Source organism: Ctenocephalides felis, unplaced genomic scaffold (genome assembly GCF_003426905.1).
Source record: "Ctenocephalides felis isolate EL2017-DRISC unplaced genomic scaffold, ASM342690v1 CF-g0.4_SCAFFOLD_01886, whole genome shotgun sequence".
NCBI classification, from domain to species: domain Eukaryota; kingdom Metazoa; phylum Arthropoda; class Insecta; order Siphonaptera; family Pulicidae; genus Ctenocephalides; species Ctenocephalides felis.
In genome coordinates, this window is record NW_020538040.1 from 33,293,684 (window position 1) to 33,314,715 (window position 21,032).

Genomic DNA, 21,032 nt, shown 5'->3' on the forward strand with positions numbered 1-21,032 from the left:
ATGTATTAACACCCCATTACTCCTAGGAAATCTGCAAACATATTTTTGCAAATTACGGCTAAATACTACTCAACAGCGATAAAAAACGTCGCAAAATGCGTAGCGCAGATCATTTAAGGAGAATAGTGCCAGGAATCAACAGAAATTATAAGAACTTAATTTTCATAAAGAAATATCATTATATAAAAGATTTTGTCTGTTATTTTATTTTCTCCGTTTTTTGCAGTTTCACCCCTAATTTTGGCTTCAGATTCATCTTCGGCACCAAAAAAATAAATTGGAAAACCCACAATACAATAATGAACAATAATAGTTTTATTTTTATGTGATTTTTAATCAGATTTTCAGGTAAATAATCATTGCTCCTTAATTTTATGTCTCACACAACTTTTAGAGCATTTTTAGTTATATATAATTATTAATTCATAATTTTCTTAATACATTTTCATTGTTAAAAATTAAATTTTGTTGTTATTGCTTAATATACTCTGTTCACTTAAAAAAATGGAAATAACATAGTTCCAAAAGATCGAAAATAAATGAGGTATTTTCAAAAGCATTTTTGTTTGCATTTGGATTTATAATTTTGATTACAACACAAATTATTAAATGTAAATGCAAATACACACACACGCACACACACACACATACATATATATATATATATATATATATATATATATATATGCACATAGCAATACAAAATATGTTCGGTATACTACTTGTAATAAATATCAACAAATATCACATAATAATAATAAATGCTACCTGAATGTTGCATCTTTTCCAACAAAATATAACATACATAATTAATACTTGAATACAAATTATAAAATTTGAGACAAAATCGATTAGTCTTAGTATAGTTTAAAAAATAAATATACCTAATCAATTTCACTCAAACTCAATGATGGTCCATAATATATTAATTCAGGAATTTGACCCCCTTGAACACCTGTTCCATTTGTACTTTCTGAAGAGCATTGAAACTGAAAAGTCACTGATTTCGTACTTACTTCAGATAGACCTTCCTGTCCAAAATAACTTAATTCACTACCTTCTAAAATAGCAGATGCAGTATAGTAGCATTCAGGATCAATTTGTATAGGATTTTCAAAATACACTTGAAATGTATTACTAGAGCCGTCAGAGTAAAATGATGTATCATTTTCTGATAATACTCTACCTAGACGCTTCAATTCAATTTTCACATTATATTCCGCTGCTCCGTTTGATGATCCATATAATCCAAAACCAACTACAAAAATTCTTTTGTCAACAGAAAATTGTATTGAATCGCATCTACCACGATAACGCCATTGGTTGCTTCTATAAGCACAAGATTGAAATCGATGACAAAATTGAGGTTCTAACCCAGTTCTCGGTTTAACTGGATAGTGAAGAGTAGGTTTTATCGTAGCTGTAAAATATAAGAAAAGATCGATAGTTTCTTGAGGTGTGAGTACACCATATTGTGCTGCCCTATTAGCAAATTCATCTAATGTTACAGTAGGAAGCCTAATTAGATATAAGTTCTGTCCCAGCATAGAACGTTTATTCTGAGGAGAAGGTTCCAGATCTCTTCTCAAGCATTCAGCTTTCGCCCAATTCAATGCCGCTTCAAATAAATTCATTTCCTTACAATTTAAAGTCTCTCTAGATAACACAGATTCTAATGTAGAACTATCAATATCAACAAATCCATCAGATTTTAAAGCTTCTTCTGCCTAAAAAACAGTCAAATAATCAATAAAAGGATTAGCAAATAATTTCAAACCAAACTAATAGAATAAATAATTGAAAATTATATGTTCTTAATTTTAATATATATATATATATATATATATATATATATATATAAATAGATATATATAATATTGATTTAAATGTTTCAAATTTTATTATCAAATATTTATTACTATATGTTTACACAGTAAATAAATATTTGGTAACTATATATTCATTCAATATTGATTACTAGAAATAAACATTATTATACCAACAAATGACTTAATTATTGAATTATTTCACAATTAACAAATAGTATGTGTATTTTGTTCAATCATCTAATAAAAAAAAAAGTTAAGAGCAAACCAATTATTAATCCGCTGCTAAAACTATGTAATAATAACAAATAGTACAGTATTGTATTGTTGCAAAAACTACACAAATCTATCATTTCATTCACAGCAAATAAACACATCATAAAGTATAGTATTTAATATTAAAATACTAACACACATCAGACTCACCTGGGCATCTATAACTTCCCAGCATCTTTCCATGAGATCAGGTTCTTCAAATAGTCGAGATTGACTCAGTAATAAACACGCATTTTTAGCAGTTAAACTTGTTTCTAAATAGCTTACACAAGCCTTTGCCAAATGTGGAACTATGTATTTCTTTGCAACATATAAAGTTGAGAGTACAGTATCAGCTTCTAACTGAATTTCATCACAATATAAATATCTGAAACAAACACAATCCAATTATTATTATTTATATCCTTATCACATATGTTATTTAAGTATTCAGCCAAATAAATTTTAATAATAAAAAATGGCCCCAAATTATTATTCTTATAAATTCTTATTATTATTATAATTATTGTTTTTCCTGTCCATTCATGATATTGTGAAAATGAGTTAGAAATGTTGTTTCTTATTTTATGATTTGATATTAAATTTACATACTTTTTTATGCTTTTTTTTTACGACTGAGGTAGAGTCAAATTGTGATTCATAACATATGAATCTATTAAAATTATTTTAAAAAAATATCTTATTTACAGCATAACAATATACATTAACAAACCATACTAATTATGCAACAAATTTAAGAACATATATAAACATTAAACATTGAACATACAGAACATAATAGAAATCTATTTACATAACTAGCATAACTTTCTTTTTTCATTTACCATATACATAAACACGAATATAAATTCTTTTTCACGTCTTAAATTATCTGATCTGTAAAAAATCATTTTTTTATAAATGAATAGGAAAAAATGAATAGGAGACATGTTTGGGAGAGCATATATTATGTATGTATGTTTGGTAACAAATTTTGTTTTAGGTTCAGAGAGAACGTATCACATGATATAATACATATAAATATTTACATGTCACATATAAATATTTTGAGATACAAAGATACAAAGTAAAAAATGTGAAAAATGGCCATGTGGTCACCAGAAATAATTATTGGGCATATGCATATAAAATTATTTAAATTGAATCATCTAAATTATTTTAATTTTGGAACTTATTTTCCTATACCTTAAACAAACAGTTATTTTCAAGTAAAAGTTTTGCATAATATTTTGAAATTCAAAAGGTAGGTATTTTATATAACTTATATAGTTTGAATCTATGTACCAACAATTTGAATTAGCAAAATTATAAGTTTTATATGTATTTTTTTGTTTAACACTACTCAAACTTGTTTTTAATCCATGAATGTTAATCAGTAATCAAGCTATATAATTGCAAACAGTTACAATAGTTTGCAATTTATGTTTTATAAATTTGCAATAACATTACTTATTAGTAATAGTGATATTATTAACAGAAAATTATTTTTTGTGTTATTTCTAAAATCATTTTACTTTATCAAATACCAATCAAATTTTAATACCAGTAGTTAAAATCTAGTAATTATTTCTTGCACTTGCATTTAATACTGATAAAATTAACTATATAGTTGATATACAGCATTATCAATTATTTTATGACTAGAGTTTTTTATCACCTTTAATAATTTCTGGCACTGATCATAAAATATAGCATAATAGAATTTGAATCAAATTAGAACTATGTGAGCTAATCTCAAAATACAAATTGTCCCAGCACATTTCAAGTCAAGTTGAAGTCATCACACAAGTACATTTTTTTTATTAGGTAAAAATATTTTAAAAATAATGACATGCTTTTAACACTGATACATTATGAATGCATATTTGTTTACAATTTTAAAGGTTTAATGTATGAAAGCATGTTCAAATATTAATAATATACATACAAATAAATATAAATGTGAATACCTTAGTAAAGTTAAAAATGCTACAGGTTCCACATCTGGAACTTCAATTTCTGCTTGATGTTCAGCTAAGCCACCATAAAACATTGCATAAAATACAGAGCTTCCTGTTGCTAGTACATATTTATGTGCTGGAATTCTTCTATTATGTTCTGGAGTTCCAACAAGGAATGTGATGTCAGAAATAAGTTCATTGTTGAACATTGCAGCATTGCGTTCACGCACTGTAGATTTTGATGCTTGCCAATTTGGATCTTCCGTACCTGACATACAAAACACTTCTTAGTAAAACTATGATGAGATGTATTTTAGCATAAAACTGTATTTACCAGGTGATGGTAATGTGAACACAGTGTTGTTTCGAACACCAGGCGATGTTAGTGGACTAGACGGGGCAGTGCAAGGTTGTGTCACAGTGTCACTTTCCTTTTGAGACACTTGAGATGTGGATATTGATAACAAAGGCCCATTATATAAACTTTCAGCTAAAAAATAATATATCTACAGTCGAGCAGCACATAATAATTAAAATAATTCATAATGCATGTCTTGCGATTTACCATTCATCCACGTATTTGTTTGGGGGAAAGACATATCTGGCAATCTTTTTTGATGTTTGGGTAGAACTTTTGAATAAAAATTAGACATAGCTATATTGTAACACAGAACGTCAATAGAATTTTCTTTCACTTGCTTATTAACCACGCTTGTTTCGCCATCTTTCATTTTAAATTTATGGCATATAGAATAAAATCACAAAATTCCTTAGAAAGATGGTGTATAATCGATTAAAAAGAACTACATTCAATATGCTGCAATGACAACCAATTCAATGCAATTACACAATATTCATTCTTAAAATATATGAAATATTGTTGATCAAAGATTGTACAACTGCAACCAATTTTGACAACTTAAATGGCAGCCATCTTTGGCATTTTGAGTGTAAACCCAGGGAGCTGCCGCCGCTGCAGCATTATATTGGACATAGATTCTATAGTTGGCTATAGATTATTAAGTTCGAGCTTGTAACAGATCATATATTGGTTATGCGCGCTCACCACAAGATGGTGTAGTGATATTAAACCAAAGTTTAACGGCATATTAACGATACGTTTTTCTCAGTCGTTTGACAGCAACTCTCTTATCTATAGACGTTTTATTCCTAGATAAATAAGCATAAAGGTTTTATTTACGTGTATGACATTTTCACTGTAAACTAAAAGGTAGCCGCATTATATTAGGCATAGATTCCAAATCAAATATGCTATAGAATATTGAGTTTGCCATGAGTTTGCGATTGTAACACATCATATATTAGTTATGCGCACTCACCACATGATGGTGTAGTGAAGTTAAACCAAAGTTTAACGGCATTTTAACGATACGTTTTTCTCAGTCGTTTGACAGCAACTCTCTTATCTATGGACGTTTTATTCCTAGATAAATAAGCATAAAGGTTTTATTCACGTATATGACATTTTCCCTGTAAACTAAAAGGTAGCCGCATAATATTAGGCATAGATTCCAAATCAAATATGCTGCAGAATATTGAATTTGCGATTGTAACACATCATATAATGCGCACTCACCAAATGATGGTGTAGTGAAGTTAAACCAAAGTTTAACGGCATTTTAACGATACGTTTTTCTCAGAAATTTGATAGCAACACTAAATAAAATATGCAAGAGATTATTAAGTTCCCCATTCATATTAGTTATGCGCACTCACCACAATATGATGCAGCGTTATTAAATCTAAGATTAACGTCATATTAACGTATTAATAATAATTAATTATTTATCTATGGACAGCACTTTTTTATTCGTTGCATATAATTATTCATGCTTACGCAACTGTAACAACCAGTTTTCCTACAATCTAGATTCTAGACCTATCTTTTAATGTGACATACTCAAATAAAATCTATGTGATATACATTGGATCAACAACCACCTCCACCTTGCTTCTGATTACGACTTATATATTAAATATAACTGAATTGAATATCTGTATCATTACTATATTAATTATATAATAAATAAAACTTCTACACGAATTTAAAACAAAATGTATTTTATTGCGAATTCATAATTATCAGTACAACACAAAATATACAAAGCAAAATATACGAAGCAGTAGTATTATGTATTAAAAGAAATATCACAATTATGCGCCGTACAAATATAAGTGGTACGAACAAGATTGATTTTTTTTTAATAACTGTAAATTTAGAACTCACCTGAAATACTGCTGAATATTAAAAAAAGGTGTGAAAAGAAATACAGCCACTTCCTAAAAAGTAAATTTCACATAGAGTATAGCAGTCGAATTTACTTTATGCAAAGATTATTTTTTTATTTGAAGCATTATTTTTAACTTTAAATTTTTAACTAATTTTTATTATTATTTAGTTATATACATAACAGTTATATAATACAAAAAATTGTAAATATTTGAAGAGGGGCAGATATATTTTAATTTAGAATGATTTAAAAAAAAAATGATTTATTCGATTATGCACATGATAAACATATAAGATACGATAAATTGATAAAAAAACAATTGAACTCTACATATAAATGCAATTTCCTATATATTCTTTTAGACTATTTTTTTTCGAAATTCAATGCCAAAAATATATTTTAGAAGCTTACATATCCCTTTATTAATTATCACTGAAAGAGTTCATAACAAACAAATAAAAGAAAGAATATATGCACACTAAAAATGCTTCTTAAGGCTCAACATGAATATATAACAAACACCGAAGATAACATTGTAATACATAGAAGTATGAAGATTTGTTACAAATTACAATAAAAAATATAAATAAAAACAACGTTTCTCGAAACGATGTTTATTTTCTACGTTTTAAAAATACGTATATTCCACATTCATTTTTTGAATAAAATAATATATTCATAATAAAATAACAGAAAAGTTTTCAACAATAAAAATATAAGAAAAACAAATGAGTGTGAATAGGATAAAATTGGAAAGTAAAGTAAAGGGCCGTTTCTTCGTAATTAATAGTTGAAAAAAAAATGGGATGAGATGTGTTAAACAAATAAAAAAAGGATAAAATGAGATGTGTTAAACAACATAATTGAAAATAGTTTTTAACGAAAGCTAAATTTTTATTTTCGATATAAACCGTTGAACATTTTATCTAAACAGCTAATTCTAATTCTTTTTGATAAAATTTGTCATCAGTAACTTCATGCAAGTTCCCTTAAGGCAAAAATGTATATTGCGGCTAGTATATGATTTGTTTGCATATTCAAATGTTTATGTATTCTTTATCTGCTATAATGTTTCAAATAATACAAATTTGCATCATAAGTTACGTAAACAATTATGTGAACAATTTTAAACAAATTTTATAACCAGACATTTTGCAATATTTTTTCAAAGCACTTAGGATAACTTTACATCATTGGATGAATATTTAAATATTAAATAGTTCAGCATAAAGCACATTTAAGCCATATACGTATTTCCGAGGCTTCCCTTTTTAACATAAAGGGGCAGAAATGAGATATATTTAGCGATTCGATTTAATTAAACTGCTAATATGCTGTATTATATACAAAAGAGTGATAGATAAGTAAATATAGCAATAATCAGCAGATATAGTTACAAACAAATATATATATTATTGAATTGACTAAAACGGCCAATGCGTCGAATTGGCATTGGCTGTTTTATTCAATTCAATATGTTTCAACGTCGAACCAAAAATCCTCAATGATGGTAGAGCCTTGGATTTGTAAATATTTTGTAGAGCTTCGAACAAAGAATCCAAAAAGTAATAAAAAAAACATTTTTTTATTTATTTACTATCGACGTTTCGGAACTAGGTACGTTCCATCTTTAAGACATCTGTCAAGAAACATGATTTTAGCAAACGATATGTTTAAGAAAAGCAGAAGATGGTAGATTTTTTATATAAAATGAATAAAATTGTGAAAAAAATGTACAGAAATATGACAACATAAACAAAAAAATGATAAAAATAAATGAGTAGATTATATAACAAAATAGTAAAACAGTTAAAAAATTAGAAAGTTTTAAGAAAAAGTTACTGACAAAACAGAATTTATCATCATTTTCATTTTGATAAAAAATTGGACAATTTCAACATAATGTTTTGATTATGTTACTGGATGGATGCCCAAGAACAATTTTATCATATTATTTCACCTTCTGAAAAAAAAACCTCCCTTTATATAATCCAAGGGCTGAAAAATTGGACAATTTCAACATAAAATATTGAAGATTTTTTTGTCATTCTCAAGACATTGCTTTTCATATATTCTACAAGTTTCAAGACTCAACAAATTTCCTCAAGATTTTTTGCAAACCTACATATCAAGACCTCCTTCACTGAAGATGGGTCAAATCAAGACCCGAAACGTATGTTTTCTGAATAAAAACATTTTCTTTCAATAAAACTGTTTTTAATTACTGGATGGATGCCCAAGAACAATTTTATCATATTTCACCATCTGAAAAAAACCTCTCGCTTATATATATATATATATATATATATATATATATATATATATATATATATAGCAGTTAATTATGACGTCGAGATAATTTTCATATTCTCTATTAATTTTTAAATAATTTTGACAACGAATGACATATTTGCAATATTTTCTATTTTAACTCCGCAGATTCAACAAATAAAACTTGTGTATTGTGTAGTCCATTTGAATACCTGTTATCTTTACATGAATCTGAGCAAACACTTTATTTTTCCAGTCGAAAAAATTACATGGTATCAAAATTTATTAATTAAATTGTATTTGAATTTATACTTACATTATTTTGCACCACTGCCAATTATGTGATGTTGAGAAAGGCATCTTTGCAGGATGGATCAAAATACTATTGACATTCAAGAAAAAATAAGTACATTTTCTCAAATCAAGCACTTTTGAAGTCGGATCTTCATCATATTTAACATACAGATGTCATTTTAAATAATTTAGAGTAATATATTTTATGATTGTGCAGTGGATATTCAATTAATGCGTCCGTCAATTAGAATATTGTGCCTCAGCAATTTCATCCGTTTCTACTGATCTGTGCATTTCCAACAAAGGCAAATAACTTAATATAAATGAAACTGTGTCTTTTGTTGTAAAAAAATTATCAATATAACTGCAAACCAAAAATTCTACAAAACTTTCATAACGACTTACTAAAGCAAAGATTATATTTGAAAGCACATAAATTTATTGCAATTAACACTGCACAAAAATATTTTTTACACAATTCAAAATAAATATAATTGTTTTAAATATCGTGGTAATAAATTACTAAGGAAAAAATTCTAAATTGTTCATTTTTTAATTTATAATCACAAGCGTAAGTTATTTAGATAACGACACACAATTATTGAAAACGCGAGGTCTTTGGGATATAAAGTTACACAAAAACAACTTTTGTCTTTAAGAACTAACATTCTATTTGTCACAAAACCACAATTATTTGATGATTTGTTCACTTAATTGCACAAGGTTTTCAACAAAAAAAAAGATAATTTAATTTAACTTCAATGTTAAATTCTGTTAAATTAAATTTTCTTTTACACAAACCACCCTGACACTGATATTAACACGACACAAATATTATGTATAACTAATTACTAATTACATGAAATGAACCTATCATACACTTTCCACGTCACCACTAAAGATCTAGTACACATTATGAATGGAAAATCTCACAATTACAAATTCACTTGTAAAATTACAGCAATTTTTTTTTTTATCAATTTCATTTTAACGTTTTGAAAAGTAATTGAATTGAAAATTAAAATCAAAATCTGAAATAAATGCTGAATTGTATAATAATTTGTTGTCAAATACTTCACTCAATACTAATCACATTTCACATCAGTTTTCTTGCAACGTGTTTAAATGAAATCAATGCTGCTTCTTCCATTGCGATCATGTGCAATAAATCTAAAATTTCTTATAAAGTACCTTAATATTATATTTATGGACTATTATATTTTATAGTCAAAGTAAAACTTAAATATTAATTTACCTTCAATTTGCAAGTGATAATACAAGAATTCTATCATAATATTCCTATAAATAACTTGGAATATGTAAAAGCTCTTTAAATTAGAAATTGTAAAATTAAATATTTGAATGATTCATTCAAAGCCCTACAAAAATTATATAAAAATAGTAAAATTACAGTATCATACCAAAAACCAATATGGATTAGGCTGTTCCACCTCTGACAACTACAATAACCAAATGGTCTTCTTTAAGCCCCTCCTCTGTGATGTTGTGACATGTTCGCTTTAGCAATTCTGTCGAAAATTCACAAGGCGGGAAAGAGTAAAGCACTCCAGTTGCTTCTGTTTCTTTATTTAATAAAGATATTACGCCTGCAGCTTCTTTCTGCTTGAGATATGAAACAAGATTTCTTAGTGGCCTAGTTTGCACACTAGTATCATCATTTGAAATTGAACCAGTAGATCCAGCAAGACCTAAAAATATCGCATGTGAACTAGATGTTGCAATCCGTTTTTGAACATCTTCAAGTTTTGGTTGATCTAGTCTCAATCTTTGAGTTATTCTCAGATGATGCTTGCCATCTTCGTCTTTCATGAGTCCTTCCACAATATCATTATCACCATCAGTCAAATGAAACTTAGCAGGAAACAGAGAATTTTTTAATATAAGTGCACCATGCCAGGTTGTTGTAGATTTGCGCGCAACTTCCGGTAAAGTTCTGGCAGAAGCTAACATGCCACTACCAACACAACCTCGTCGAGTTGACGTATCTGAATCACTTTCAGGTGATCTATGCCTAGGTGAACGGGATCGAGATCTATCAACTCCAGGCTCCCGAGAACCTGATCTCCTAATGCAGCGAGAAGTTTCATAGTCCAACTCAGGAGGCAGACGTCTACTGACATAATCCTCTTCTCTATAGCCTTCACCATGATATCCTCCCCTGTACGCACCTCTAGTACCACGCCAAGGTCCACCACGGCCTCTATAACTTCTAGGAGGACCAGAATAGAAACTACCTTCTTCCCACCCTTCGTAACTTTCATATTCTGGTACTCGCCTAAACTCAACACTATCTTCTGCAACTGGATATGCATGCTTAGGGCGAAATGGACCACCAGGCGTAACATCAGCAAAATCTAGCCTTAATCTACGATCAGGCCCACCTAAAGGAAAACCTCTCATTTCTTTAACAGCAGCCTGTGCTGCATCTATAGAATCATACAAAATGTAAGCATTATTGTCCCCCTTAACATATTCAATTTTCTTTATAGCACCAAATCTATCAAATTCCCTCTCTAACTGTGGAACAGAAGTCCATGGCCCTAGACCGCCCACCCATATTCTAGTGGTCGGTGTAGCTTTACCATAACCTATTTTGCACTGAAATTTTCCTATGTATTGACCTGACAGTTCAACTTTGGCACGGTGTGCCATATCTAATGTTTGATACCTTACAAAAGCAAATGCATTCCCAGTGCCTGGTGGAGGTCTTTTAATATCAATGTCTTCAACAATACCATACCTACTAAAAATACGACGTAATTCTTCATCTGATATGTTTATTTCCAAATTACCTGCAAACAACGTTCTGGTGGCCAATGGATCATCTTCTGGTTGAACATGATGCAAATAATTTGGAAACTTATCTTTTTTATTTTCTGGTTTTTCAAATGGGGTGTGAGGCCTGGGACCACCATGAATGAGATGACGAGGAACATAGTGGTGCGGTGGACCTGGATGCATGTGTGGAGGTCCATGATGCATGGGAGGTCCACGAGGAAGATATTCATGGTGTGCAATAGGACGAAACTCCCTATGAGCAATGCTCGTAGGGGGAGGTCCATAATTTCGTTCATAGTGTTCAATAGGTCTGCGACGTTCTGGTGATCGTGCATAATATGTTCTTTCATATTCTGGAGTGAATGATCGAGGTCGGCTTCGATAGGTTTCAGCTCGGTTGCTTTCATAAACAGGTTCTACTAAAGCAACTTTGTCATATAAAATTATACGTGGTTTACTATGCTTTGCTTCTCGAGCATCCTCTGCAGTTCTGAAACACACATAGGCTACCCTCTCATCTAGATCATGAGATATTCGAATACTTAAATCACCAAATTTTTTATACTCTCTGTAAAGTGTATCTTTTATTACTTCATCGCTGGCTTTTGGGTGCAGAGCACTTACACAAAGTACTTTATACGAATAAGATCTCTCAGGAATATCCCGTGATCGCATGTACTCTTCCCTGTGAGGGGAAATATATCTAGTCCTTAAACTGGGCGATCTTGCCCTCCGACGAATACGCTCTGGTGTAATCCTTTCATCAGAACTATCTTCGTATCTGCCCATACTGCTTCTGGATCTTTTTGTGCGCGGAGGAGGTGAATCTCTAGATCCACTCCTTTTCATGTTATGAATTTTAACGGTTAGGCGGTCTCTTTCTCCTCTCGATACTCCAATCATTAAAAATGATTTTATTGTACTTATGCGACAAGAGCAATGGCGGTATCCAAACCCGGGACCTCAGCGTCACTGTTATTTAAAAAACAGAAGTTACGAAAAACATCACAACTATACACTTATCACTAATTTAAACTTTATGGCACATTTAATCACAAAATCTCACCGTGTATCTCCAATAATTATTAACAATTAATTTTCAGAAAGCACTCATCCTATGAACTTCTCAGTTATTAAGATATTTATTGTAATGGCGAACTTCCGTCTTCTTGACGCGTAGTAGCAGCAGCATTGCCACGTTCATAAAAAGCAGTTTGAATAACGGATGTAAAATATTCAAAATCCGTTATCGAGCCGTTAAAAGCCGTTAACGCTAAAATTAGTATCTGATTGAATTTTTTTAATAAGTAAAATACATCTTTTCTTCTCAATTTCCAATTCATATACATTGCAAATCTTGCGCCACATGGCAATACATTTTGGTATCCTAAAATGAACAAAAATATATAAAATAGGTTTTGCGTGAATTCTAAAATTTCTTGAAATACAAAGAAAATATACGATTTATTCTGATAATTATGGAAATAGAGCGAAAGAGAGTGAGAGAAGATTTTAAAATAATTAGAGCAATACAACATTTTCATAAGAATAACAAAGTTTGAATATATAAGTGTATAATTATATTTTGCGGTTGAATTGGATATAAGTATACATAAACAAGTTTAAAAGCATAATAGTCACTTACTTCACAAAATCAGGTGCGTAAATCACTGAGGTACTCACTCGCAATTAGATTAATCGTAAACTGAATCAGGTCCATATTGAACATCATTGAAAGAACAAGACGAACTTTAAAAGATTGATGAAAATAAATCGTAATTATATTGTAAATAGATAGTAAACAAGGCAGAGAGAAAAGCGAATGTATAGTATTATAAACACTGAGAATTTATCTGAAATATTATATAGATAGGTTTATGAAAAGCTGAACCATTCTTCGGAACAGAAATGCATATTATTTGCATTATTTAATACTGTATTATATTCATGAATTTTGTTTAATAAAGATATTGCTTGGATCTATATTATTATTATTATTTAATATCTAATATAATTACATTTTTTAAAACAATAATAGTACATATATTTTATCAGTACAAAATATTATGAGCTTGCTGTTGACAAAATAGCAACATGTCTGGATGACACAATATTTCTCAACAGTTATCTCTTTGTCCAAACGGCATCTTCACCTTTTAGTCATAATAAAATTCTGTAATATAATGTACAAATTTGTTTTGTGTTAAAAAGAGAATAAGTTTTAGACTGTGATTTTAGATGTAATGTAAATCTTTATGAAATATATTTTATAAAATAAAACCAATTCAATATCAATTTCTTATTGCGGATTTTTTAATATATGTGTGTATATCTATATATATATAGAATATTACGGTTTATTTAATATAACAATAACTCAATGCTGTTCAAAACAAGTCCAGCCATAATTTGTATTTACAGTTTAATTGGATAACCAATTCGTTTAGGCAATATTTTTGAATATTGCATAAGCAAATAGCTATTAGATTTTGAAGAAACAATTGTATTGCATTGTAGTTAAAATTAATTTGAGCATTCAATAAAAACTAATGAGTTTCCTTAATTTAGCTGTAAATATTACAGTACTTAAATAAAACAGATTTATGAAATTTAAGTACAGTAAACCATTTCAGATATGAATCTGACAGTATAATGCAAACTTAATAATTATGATAGATCAATCTAAGACAATGAATTCAATTGAAAATAGCGTGCTATGAACAAATTACATTCATAATAGGTAGATGTTTTGCTATTGGAAATTAACTCTTACAATTCACATTCCATTCATTTACATTTGACATACCACTAATAAAATTAATCATGTCACATGTTAACAAATTATAAATACTTTTTTCAATAACACATAATTAAATTGCTTCTTTAGCATAAAATACATCACCTAACTAATACTTACGTAATAGATAACGTTGTCAAAGTTTATTTTAAATATTTACTTTATAATAAATTGGATAATTCCCAGAATTATCATATAGTAATCCTAAGGTAGAATACTTTAAATAAATGTTAATACAAATATCACTTTTTATTTATTTTTGAATGACTAAAGTAATTGTATTGTTAATATCATTAAATATATTATAAAATATTCAATCTATGACTATTAGTGATAGTGAACTAATAGTTTTTAGCATAATAGTGCAATAAATAGTTGAGAATAAAACAAAACATTCACTGTTATACAAGATTGTCACAAAAACATATGCAGAGATCAAAAATGATTCCTTTTGTCTATATGCAAGTCAATAAATTAAATCATCTTTTAATTTATATTGGTAATTAGTACACTAGTTAAGTAGTAAGATATTTCAAATTTCAAATGATTCGTAATAAGTTTATACACTTTGTTATATATATATATATATATATATATATATATATATATATATATCATAGTACATAATATAAAATAATATTATATACTATTAACATATTTTTTTTTAATATAGCATTTTATAAATATCTTAAAAACTAATGCAATACTATAATAAATTAATTAGGAATGCATATCTTGAACAAATTAATATGTTATTTATAAATCAATTATAAATAAATTAATTTTGTAGTGTCCACCTAAAATGCACATTTATATACATAAACTAAATATTTACAATGAGCCTATTATTTAGTTAATAATATCTGCCATTTAGACATAGTCAGGGTTTTGTCAATATACCCAAGTTACAGGTACCCATTGTGGAGTAGTGTGGACCCTTTCTATTGCAGCCTCCAAAGTGCTAATTGTTTCCTCTATATCGTTGTTAACAATTGTGACATCAAAGAAGTGTCCATAGGCTCGCCTTAGAAGGTTTGACTCTTTCGCAAGCCTTTCCAAACTTCCATCATACTATTAATTAATAAACTAGCATTAATACTGAATTTGACATATTTTCAGTAACACTATAGTAACTGTTATATCTTACATTTAAGAATAAAATTGTTATTCGTTAATTTGATTATTTAAACCATAATATATGTGAACTGTGAATTATATCATAGTTGTTAATAATATTATTTAAATTTAAAATATTCACTCATTTTTTAAACCACAAAATTTATTCCATGGATAAAACTAAATTCAGAGTATAGTCACAAAAGTGAAACATGGTAATAATTCAGCTTTTCAGAAAGCCTTTTTTGTAATTATTATAGTAGTACTAATACTGATATTTTGTAACAAATATTTATCATTCCCAAACATTATGGAAGACATTTAATCAAAGCATAATAACTTTGTTCGCTTTAATTTAATATTACATAATAGTACAGCATATTTATATGTGTTATCTATCAAGTACTTGCATTTATATGATTAATTAAAAAACTATGGATGTATAGTAAGATTACTCACATCAGCAATATTTTGCAGTATAGGTGCGGCTATAAATACTACAAATGGAGCGAATTCAGCAGTACGCAAAATTTTCAGGGCCTGTGGTTCGACATCTAATATTGCTATTTTGTTTTCCATGTGAATTCTTCTAATTGTATCTAATTTGGTTCCATACATTGCATCTTCGTGAGTACCTGCTAAGTTACTCCAAGTTAGATATTTGATGATGTTCACACACTCACTCATAACACGAACACACACACACACACATATATATATATATATATATATATATGATTTAGTAGTTAATTTTGATGTTGAAATATATGAGTGAGTTCTTGAGGGCGATACATCAAACAAAGAAAAGCCAAAGATTTATAAAATAATCTTTATTTCCAAACGTTTCGACATTCAATTTAATGTCATCATCAGTGGATATTACGTTGGTTAGTTACATATAGAGAAGTGTACACAGCACTAGAGATTTGGCACTAACATTTATACAACTAACTTGTCAGCACTATGCATTTTTTTATATAATTTTTTTGTATGATGTAAACAGAAAAATGATAGTTTTATTGACTATAAAACTATCATTTTTCTGTTTACATCATACAAAAAAATTATATAAAAAAATGCATAGTGCTGACAAGTTAGTTGTATAAATGTTAGTGCCAAATCTCTAGTGCTGTGTACACTTCTCTATATGTAACTAACCAACGTAATATCCACTGATGATGACATTAAATTGAATGTCGAAACGTTTGGAAATAAAGATTATTTTATAAATCTTTGGCTTTTCTTTGTTTGATGTATCGCCCTCAAGAACTCACTCATATATATATATATATATACATGTGTAACTTCATATGTAATAAAAATATAATAACTGACCATATTCAAGGTATTCATTTGCTTGAATATCTGCAACCATTTCCTCGTGGCTGACAAAGCAATAGTTCAGACCATTCTCTTCATCAGGTCGCTGAGGACGTGTAGTATCTAAGGACATATAACATTATGTATCAGTTTCCTAATTTTAGTTTTTTTTTTTTAACAAAAATCTATTTAAAATAGTTCACAAACATTCTTAAATAGAGACAGTTCAGACAAGAGTGGTTTAAGTACCAAGTGAAATGATTTTTAACCTTACTTATATCTGATTCCCAAAACCCACAATAAAAAATGAAGGCATTATTGGGTTATTACTTTTATGAGACATTATTTTTTAATTGTGTTAGTGAATTATTAATTATAAACAGAAGGTTTTACCAATCACACTTACAATTGTTTTAAAAATCCTCCTACAATAATATAAATATAAAAATTTAGTACATAAAATTAGTTAAACCCATTTAATCTTATACTTTAATGTGATTACTAAATGCTCATCAAATACCGAATGTTTGCAATTTTTTCTCAATAACTCTTAATCACTTCCACAGCGAATATCATGTCTCTCTCCAAAATACTAGAAAATGTAGTATCTAACATACTGGCAAAATATAACATGCGCACATATATTGATTTTTTTAACAGTAATTGAGTTAAATAAATTAGATAAATTGCACAAGCAATGTTAATAAGTCTTGATTGAATAATATAATTTAAATAATATTTTATATAAAATTCATATATATAATTTATATAAAAAACTAGATGTCAAATATATAAATAAAATTATTTATTCCACTTACGAGGTAAAGGATATGCATATTTTGTTGGATGTCTCGCTATCAATGTATTTTTTATATGCCTTCGACCAACTCCATGCGCCCCCAAAAGTACTAAAGTTTTTCTCTTAAAGGTGGGGTCACCTAGTAAAGAATATATGTTTGTTCTACTATATTTTATATAGTACAAATTAAATGAGAATATTAAATATGTTTTATAAAAAAAATATCAGCTCACAGCCACATAGAATAATATAATATTCTATTTCACTATTTATGAAATAAATTTTTTTACAATTATGAAATAGTTATTCATAAAACTCACACTTACTTGGGAGTCGCACAACTTCCTCATAGGTAACAAGATCCAATCCATCAAAAACAGCATTATGTTTTGCAAGATATTTATCTCGGCATTTTTTATTCTTTTTTCCAAATATAGAGCAATTAACTGAAAAATATGTATATTTATATCAATTCTTAAATATTTAAATATATAAAAGTATATGAGTACATGAGGTGACCGTTTCATAGATTACTTATATACAAGGTAAACGTTTCAAGTTTTAGGGGGAAACATACACTAGATTATTGATTTTTAAAATACATTATAAGCTGCATTTTTTAGAGCAGTGTGCTAATTTAAAATAAGAGAAAAATTTATGGAATACATGTCACACAGAAAACTGACAACAGTTGTCATATATATATATATATATATATATATATATAATAAAAAACTTGTATGAACTTATAATATTTTTATTGTTTCCATACGTTTCAACACATTATTTTGTGTCATCTTCAGTGGACTCTAGTTTGAAAGCACAGATAAAAATTATTAATTAAAACTAATTTATAAGAAAGTGATATAGTGTAAAAACTTACATGTAATTGTAGTAATCCTAATTATTTCATAATTATAATTGTTCACAATGCACAATAAAAACAATTCTTGTCACTTTAAATCGGAACAATATATGAATTTTTAGAATGAGTTTTTTATTGTATAGTACATGTCGCAAATCCGTATTCCAATGCGAAAGTGAAACCTAAATGTGCACCAATGTGCGCACCACATGTTAAATTTAGGTAGAGGGCACACGATCTACCTAAGTTATAAGTTCATACAAGTTTTTAATTGATGTATTGCCCTGAAGACTGACTCTCACATATCTCAACATCAAAATTATTAAAATTTTAACATATATATATATATATATATATATATATATATATATATATCATTATTTTCCAGTTATGTATTTATCAGGAATTTATAGTATTTTCAATTAATAATTTGATATGCAATTAACCTTGTTCGTTCTTATTCTTTTCAAGAGCCGCATTTGCTATTCGCCACTCTTGAAGTTCAGGAGAAGGTATTAATCCAGCAGACCCTTCGACAGCATCCTTTCTTGCTTGCCACCAGTGATAGTCATCCTTATTGATAATCTAATAACATAAAAAATTAACTGATAAAATTAAATACACAGCGAAGTTTTTAGGATAAAATAATGGAATAAAGCTATGAGTTATAAATTTTTTAGGGCAATAGAAATCTGAACCCTTGTGAACTAAAAAAAAAAATCATTCAATATAAATATGAAAAACCATTACTCACCTGCAATATATCCCCAACTTTGAAGGAAATACCAGCTTGAGCACATGGTATTAAATCATCTTCCAAAGGATCATAGTCAAACTGGGCACGCACAAATACCTACATAAGAAAAAAGGCAACAATTATATCTTCACCTATTTTATATTCACATTTTTCAGACCACCAAAACATCCACAAATGTCTTTTATGCAAAAGAAAACCTCATGATTACCAAAAGTTTGTTCAAATACATATCATAGAGCAATAGCAATGTCAGATAGATTACAAATGTCTAAAATATTACATCAATTTATGCAAGATATTTTTTGCTGTAAATGCATAACATGCTATCGGAAGTTATTTATAAAATGGAATAACCACCACACAATACTAAAGATATAATAGATTTAAAAATTGATAATCATGTTTCATATTAATTTATATACTAATTTACTTATTAAATAAAGAGTAATATTATAAATTGTCAGTGAAATATACAAAACTTTACGTCACACTCAGAATACTTACTAATACAGGTGTAGGCCTAATCCGGAATAACTGAATGGAAATAAAATATCATTACTATCAAAATTGAATATTATATAAAAGTTAAGTTAAACTTAATGTTTTGAATTGTAAGGGCTTTAAACAGATTTTTAAGGACGATTTAATGCGAAGAAAACAAATGAACATATAACATCGTAACAAATGAACATATAACATACAATCTCGTAATCTCTTAAGTGATGTTTAAAAAGCCCAAACTGTATCAACAAGTTGCTAAGATTAGTTTAATTATTATATTTGCAATATAAGATTTTTAGTTTTCTACTTTCACTTCAAGAAATATAGGCATTTGTTAATCCTTATCCAAAGATTTATCTTATCAGATAAATAATAAATAGAATTCAAGGTTTATAAATATTTTGCATACAATAAGAGCCAAAAGATTAATAAGCGTCGAAAGTAAAAATGACCTAATTATACTCATTAAGGGTCAATTATTACAATGCACATGCTATGTATAGCATAAATATATATTAAGATTATTATTTAAAATAACATTTCATAAATTTAGTATATCTAAATCATGAAAATTATATGAGAAACATCCTTACAACGCATTGCATCAGATGCGGCGCTTACCTCACAAGGAGGCGGTGCACTTCTGTATGATGGAACGATTTTGAAAGTTATAGAACCTCTGGCGTCCCTCTAAAAACAAAAGTGATGAAAATTGATACATTGTAAAAAGCACTAAATCTAAAGTGCATATAGCCGAGTCAAAAAGAAAATCCCCAGAAACAAGTCCGATTTTAATCATTCTTTTTCTTTCAATTTTATTTTTCAATGATAATCAAAATTACAAACATTTTATAAGAAATAATTGTTTAAACAATGTGTATGCTATTTACATAAGGAAATCATTAATAAATGATGGGTAGTACTGCTCTGGGGCAGGTCCGCGAGCAGTACTTCAATTCAATTAAGAGAAGATTAGTGCCCATTGCCATTTCGCAATGGCAATGGCCAGTACCCAAAAATGGGCTATTTTCAATTGGAAACATATTTTTATCTAGATTTAAATCGAACTCACGATCCCATCCATATGAGTTTCGTGAGCTTACCATTAACCCCCATGGAGCACCAAGTAAATGATTAAGGTATATTATTTTCGTGTTAAGAATAGTTATTAATAAGTATTGCTATTTACTGCTATTAATAATACAATACGTCATAAAAA

At 28.4% G+C, this 21,032-nt stretch overlaps 3 protein-coding genes across 4 annotated transcripts in view; all 3 read right to left on the reverse strand.

Moving 5' to 3' along the window:
• Nucleotides 1-714: 714 nt before the first annotated feature.
• LOC113377157 (BTB/POZ domain-containing protein 6-B-like) lies at nucleotides 715-4,931 on the reverse strand. The gene is made up of 5 exons (XM_026617379.1): nucleotides 4,608-4,931; nucleotides 4,377-4,532; nucleotides 4,052-4,310; nucleotides 2,253-2,469; nucleotides 715-1,727 (listed from the first exon to the last, which is right to left on the reverse strand). The coding sequence occupies exons 1-5, from the start codon at nucleotides 4,771-4,773 to the stop codon at nucleotides 885-887; spliced, it is 1,641 nt and encodes a 546-aa protein (XP_026473164.1). The 5' UTR covers nucleotides 4,774-4,931; the 3' UTR covers nucleotides 715-884.
• A 4,476-nt stretch (nucleotides 4,932-9,407) lies between these two features.
• LOC113377154 (RNA-binding protein spenito-like) lies at nucleotides 9,408-12,830 on the reverse strand. Of its 2 annotated transcripts, XM_026617371.1 has the most exons (3): nucleotides 12,725-12,830; nucleotides 10,281-12,630; nucleotides 9,421-10,038 (listed from the first exon to the last, which is right to left on the reverse strand). In XM_026617371.1, exon 2 carries the CDS (start codon nucleotides 12,559-12,561, stop codon nucleotides 10,297-10,299), a length of 2,265 nt encoding a protein of 754 aa, XP_026473156.1. In that variant the 5' UTR covers nucleotides 12,562-12,630; nucleotides 12,725-12,830; the 3' UTR covers nucleotides 9,421-10,038; nucleotides 10,281-10,296. The 2 variants fall into 2 exon arrangements, with proteins under 2 accessions (XP_026473155.1, XP_026473156.1); XM_026617370.1 differs by having other exon boundaries at nucleotides 9,408-12,630.
• Nucleotides 12,831-15,303: 2,473 nt separating this feature from the next.
• The window catches only part of LOC113374856 (peripheral plasma membrane protein CASK-like), a 10,978-nt gene continuing 5,249 nt past the window's right edge, over nucleotides 15,304-21,032 (reverse strand). The window contains exons 2-9 of the mRNA XM_026614819.1: nucleotides 20,435-20,503; nucleotides 19,310-19,408; nucleotides 19,002-19,140; nucleotides 18,017-18,136; nucleotides 17,710-17,829; nucleotides 16,907-17,014; nucleotides 16,031-16,206; nucleotides 15,304-15,526 (exon numbers count right to left, since the gene is read on the reverse strand). Coding sequence (XP_026470604.1) covers nucleotides 15,347-15,526; nucleotides 16,031-16,206; nucleotides 16,907-17,014; nucleotides 17,710-17,829; nucleotides 18,017-18,136; nucleotides 19,002-19,140; nucleotides 19,310-19,408; nucleotides 20,435-20,503 — 1,011 coding nt within the window. The 3' untranslated portion in view covers nucleotides 15,304-15,346. The remainder of the gene's footprint in view (nucleotides 15,527-16,030; nucleotides 16,207-16,906; nucleotides 17,015-17,709; nucleotides 17,830-18,016; nucleotides 18,137-19,001; nucleotides 19,141-19,309; nucleotides 19,409-20,434; nucleotides 20,504-21,032) is intronic.

What these genes read in the sequence shown, in the direction of transcription:
- LOC113377154 (XM_026617370.1), bottom strand. Translation starts at nt 12,561, where the DNA reads ATGATTGGAGTATCGAGAGGAGAAAGAGACCGCCTAACCGTTAAAATT.
- LOC113377157 (XM_026617379.1), bottom strand. Translation starts at nt 4,773, where the DNA reads ATGAAAGATGGCGAAACAAGCGTGGTTAATAAGCAAGTGAAAGAAAAT. An exon ending in GTTCACATTACCATCACCTG is followed by an intron (nt 4,311 to 4,376) that starts GTAAATACAGTT and finishes TTTGTATGTCAG; the next exon opens with GTACGGAAGATCCAAATTGG. An exon ending in GGGAAGTTATAGATGCCCAG is followed by an intron (nt 1,728 to 2,252) that starts GTGAGTCTGATG and finishes ACTGTTTTTTAG; the next exon opens with GCAGAAGAAGCTTTAAAATC.